Below are 4547 nucleotides of genomic sequence, written 5' to 3' on the forward strand. Positions count from 1 at the left end.
ACGGGATTACTGACGTGGCAAGTTAACCAACGGATGTGGCTAGTTAACTTGCCACGTTGGTGAAGGCTGATGGGTGCTTAGTTTGGGGCGGGTTTAGGGAAAAAAATTGAAGGGTTATGAGTTAATGTTTTAGGGTTAGAAACAGATTAAGTTTAAGGGGATTTGGGGGGGAAAGGAAAATCGATTTGGGAAATTTTGATCCTGATTTGGGGGTTTTTAGGGTTTAAACTGAATTGGGAATTGATTAAGAAGGGTTTAGGGTTAGAAATTGGTTCAATAATTGATTAACAGGGTATAAGGTTTAGGGTACGATTTTCTATTTAGTTTGGGGAGAAAAGAAGACGAACTAGAAACCATTCAGTGTTTTTGATTGTTAGCGACAATGGGTAATAGAAGAGAAGCTACCAGTGTTGTTACATCCATTTTAACGGATAAGCTGTTGCATTTAGTTTTAAATTTTTTGGATTTCAATACTGTTATTTCAATTTAGAGTTAATTAGGGTTATTTTGGTTTCAATTTTAATTTCGATTTTGATTTTGATTTTGATTTCTATTTCGATTTTTATTACAATTTTGAAACACTCGCTGATTCTGATTTAGATTTTGATTTTGATTTCAATTTCGATCTCGATATCGATTTAGAATTAGAATTTGATTTTGATTTCGATTTTGATTTCAATTTAGGGTTATTTCAATTTTGATTGTATTTGTTATTAATGTGCATGATAAATTAGGGTTTAGTTTTTATAGTGTATGACATATAATGTGTATTGTATGCCATGTGCATGATGTTTATTGTTTGTATCTGCCATTGTACGAATGCCATTATCAGACAGATGTTTATTGTGTATATCTGCCATTGTTTGTATCTGCCATTGTATGAATAACATTACCAAACTGATGTTTGTTGTGTATATCTGCCATTGTTTGTATCCAAGCTTCTATTGTATGTGGCAAAATCAAAATTTGTTATTTACCTTCTTTATTGTACTGGTTATTGCCTATTATTGTCTGCCATGTGCATGAGAAAAATGATTGTGTTTGATTAAATTAATTTTTGTATTGGTTGTTGTCTGCCATGTGCATGACAGAATTGTTTATATTAAATTATTGGGTATTTTGTATTTGTTATTGTCTGACAGAAATTGTTAAAGTGTTTGCCTATGTTGTCTGCTTTTATTGATGAGTACTTTGTTTGGCAGGTTTAATTGATGACAATTTTAATGAGAATGAAGAAAACATGTCTAGTAGTGATAGTGATGCATCTAGTAGTGATAGTGATGCATCTGAAAGAGTTAATTTAGATGGTTTAAACATGGATGGTATAGAAGTATATGAACTGTGTGATAGTGATGATTCTGGGAGGTTATATAGTGCACATGGATCTGACTTAGATGGCCAAAATTGGCCTGAGTTCAACCCAGAGAATGACATCAGTAATCCTAGACTTAAGGTTGGAATGTTATTTAAGTCTAAAGACAGTCTAAAAGAAGCTGCCAAGCAGTATGGTAGGTTGAATAGTTATTTTATTAAGTTTCCCAAAAATGATTTAAAAAGGTTAAAGGCAGTCTGCAGTGAAAAATGTTCTTGGTTCATATGGGTTTTTAGGCTAAACCCTAATGACCCTACTGACCAGACTTGGCAAATTAGAAGTTCAAACCCTAACCATACTTGTTCTGAAGTCTATAAAAATAGGAACGTAACCTCAGCTTGGATTGATGAACATTATAAAGAAAAATTCATTGCTGATCCTGATTATTTTCTGAATTCATTACAACAAGATGTGAAAAGAGATTTTTGTTGCTTAGTCTCACTAACCAAATGTATGAGGGCTAAACTTAGGGCATTTGAATTAATTGAAGGAGCTCATAAGGCTCAATATAAAAAGATTTATAAGTATTTGTTAAAGGTTAGGACCTAAAATGTGGGAACAACAACAATCTATTATTTGGATAACAGGTAGTTTCAAAGGATGTATGTCTGTCTGCAGGCATGGAAAGATGGCTATAAGGCTGGTTGTAGGAGGATAGTAGGTTTAGATGGATGTTTCTTGAAGGGATACTATGGTGGCTACTTGCTTGCAGCTGTTGGGATAGATGCAAATAATGACATATATCCTCTTGCATATGCTGCTGTTGAAAGTGAAAACCAAGCATCATGGCTTTAATTCTTAGAGTTGCTTGCAATTGACTTGGAAATTATGAGTTTGTACCAGATATCTTTCATGTCTGACAAACAAAAGGTAAAACTCTATTTATTTATTCTTTTATGTTGTTTCTATTAAGGTTTGTCAAAGAATTAAACTGTTTTATTTTCTAATTGCAGGGACTTGTAGAAGCAATATGTATGTTGTTTTCTAATGCAGAAACAAGACACTGTGTTAGGCACCTACATGCCAATTTCAAAAAGGCTGGTTTCGGAACAAAAGAATTGAAAGATTTGCTTTGGAAAACTGCCAGAGCAAGCACTACAAGGGAGTTTAAGGATGTCATGGATGAACTGAGGAAAACAAATCAGCATGCTTATGATTGGTTGAAGGAAAAGAACCCTACTCACTGGTCAATGTCTCACTTCTTTAATAAGGTAAACCCCTATGTTTTATGTTTCTTACTAATCATTAGCAATTCACTAATCATTTATGTTGTTTATTGACAGATGATACTGGAAGCAAGAGGGAAACCTATTCTGACCATGATGGAAACAATAAAGACCAAGATTATGTTGCTTATTGTCAAGAAGAAAGAAGAAGCTGACAAATGGAAAGGAATGTTATGTCCAAAGATTAAGAAAAAGGTGGATGTAAATATAAAAGACTCATTAAGGTAAAGATTTTTTTCTGATGCCTATATTCTAACTTCATGTTGCTGATCACATGCTATTTTAGTGAATGTTTTTTAATATGCACGCACTGATTGTTGGTGTGTTTACTATTTTTTAATATGCATGCAGTGATTATTGGTGTGTTGCCTATTTTTTAAAATGCATACAGTGAGTATTTTTTTTATAATATGTATATTGGTGGGGCTTTTTTTTAAGGGTGTGTGTATCATTTTTGGTGGGGTTATTTTTTTAGGGGTGTGTGTATCATTGTCGGTGGGGCTGTTTTTTTAGGGGCGTGTGTATCATTGTTGGTGGGGCTATTCACAATGTTGTTTTAGTGATTATGTTTTAAACAAGCATGCTGACTGTTTTTAGGTGTGTTCCATCACATGCCGGTGGGGACAAGTATCAGGTTGAATGTGGTCCAGGCAGCCAGCATGTGGTGGACTTAGTTGAGAATTCCTGCTCCTGCAGGAATTGGGATCTCATTGGCATCCATTGCATGCATGCATTAACTGTCATTCATTTAAAAGAAGAGTTCCTAGAGACCTATGTACAAACCTGGTATACCAATCAAACCCAGTTTCAAATTTACTCCAACTTTGTAAGTCCAGTAAGGGGTCCTAAACAATGGGCCTCTTTGTCAAACATGTTACCAATATTGTTTCCTCCACTAAGAAGGCCACCTGGCAGACCTACTAATGTAAGAAGGAAAAAGCCTGATGAACCACAAACAACAGAAAGGTTGAGCAAGAGAGGGGTAGAGATAAAGTGCAGTAAATACAAAAGAGTAGGCCACAATAAGATGAGTTGCAAAGGGGAAGTTGGCCAAAACATTCCAGTAAGTCATTTGCCAAGTTAAGTTACAGTATACTTCTATTTATGAATTTGTTTGTTTTTCATATTTCTTTTGTTCTTGTATGTTAAAATACATAAAGTTGGTGTCCCAACTCAGCAACAGGCTACCCCAAATCAGCAAGAGGCTACCCCAAATTAGCAAGAGGGTACCCCAACTCAATAGGCTGCCTTAACTCAGTTACCTACTGCCCCAACTCATCAACAAGCCACCCTAAGACAAAAGCTCCCATTCAAAAGAAAACCAACCACTGTTAGATGGATACCTTCTACTCAAGAGTCATCCATGACAGACCATTGATGATAATGTAAACAGACTGCATTTTGTTAACTTTTTGAAAATGTGTAAATTTGCCTGCTACTGATATATTAACTTGGCAGATAATTTTTTTTTAAATTTTCCTATGATTGCTACTGGTGATAAACTTAGGCATAGTCACTGAAATTTTTTGTAAATTTCCTTACAATTCACATCTGTCAATTGTGGTGAATTGTAAGAAATTTGGCAATATTTTGCCCCTCATTCCTTTTGTAAACAGTTTGGCGTTTTCATCTTAATATATGAGCATTGATCCATGCTATTTGTTATCTTTTCTCTTCTAGCATATGTTTCTTTTTTCCATCTGTTATATTTTCTAACAACTGTGTGACTATTGAGAAATATGAGAGAATTGAGAATTGAGAAATACATATGTTTTTTTTCCATCTGTTATCACTTCTAATGTGTGAAAAATTGACAAATGCATAGGTTTTTTTTTCTATCTATTGTATTTTTCTGATATATGAGTATTGATAAATACAAATAAAATGAGCTGGTTAACCATATATACCAGCAGCCATGTATAATACTTGTTCTAGTAATTTGTAAACAA

The 4547-nt window shown here is 34.2% G+C and overlaps 1 protein-coding gene across 1 annotated transcript; it reads left to right on the forward strand.

Moving 5' to 3' along the window:
- Positions 1-382: 382 nt before the first annotated feature.
- On the forward strand, positions 383-3817 carry LOC108458534 (uncharacterized). The gene is made up of 8 exons (XM_017757958.1): positions 383-386; positions 1203-1453; positions 1991-2134; positions 2216-2242; positions 2326-2583; positions 2656-2822; positions 3196-3661; positions 3776-3817. Exons 1-8 carry the CDS (start codon positions 383-385, stop codon positions 3815-3817), a joined length of 1359 nt encoding a protein of 452 aa, XP_017613447.1.
- Positions 3818-4547: the final 730 nt, after the last annotated feature.

This window comes from Gossypium arboreum, chromosome 10 (genome assembly GCF_025698485.1).
Source record: "Gossypium arboreum isolate Shixiya-1 chromosome 10, ASM2569848v2, whole genome shotgun sequence".
NCBI classification, from domain to species: Eukaryota; Viridiplantae; Streptophyta; class Magnoliopsida; order Malvales; family Malvaceae; genus Gossypium; species Gossypium arboreum.

What these genes read in the sequence shown, in the direction of transcription:
- LOC108458534 (XM_017757958.1), top strand. An exon ending in TCATGTCTGACAAACAAAAG is followed by an intron (nt 2,243 to 2,325) that starts GTAAAACTCTAT and finishes TTCTAATTGCAG; the next exon opens with GGACTTGTAGAAGCAATATG. An exon ending in AATATAAAAGACTCATTAAG is followed by an intron (nt 2,823 to 3,195) that starts GTAAAGATTTTT and finishes GACTGTTTTTAG; the next exon opens with GTGTGTTCCATCACATGCCG.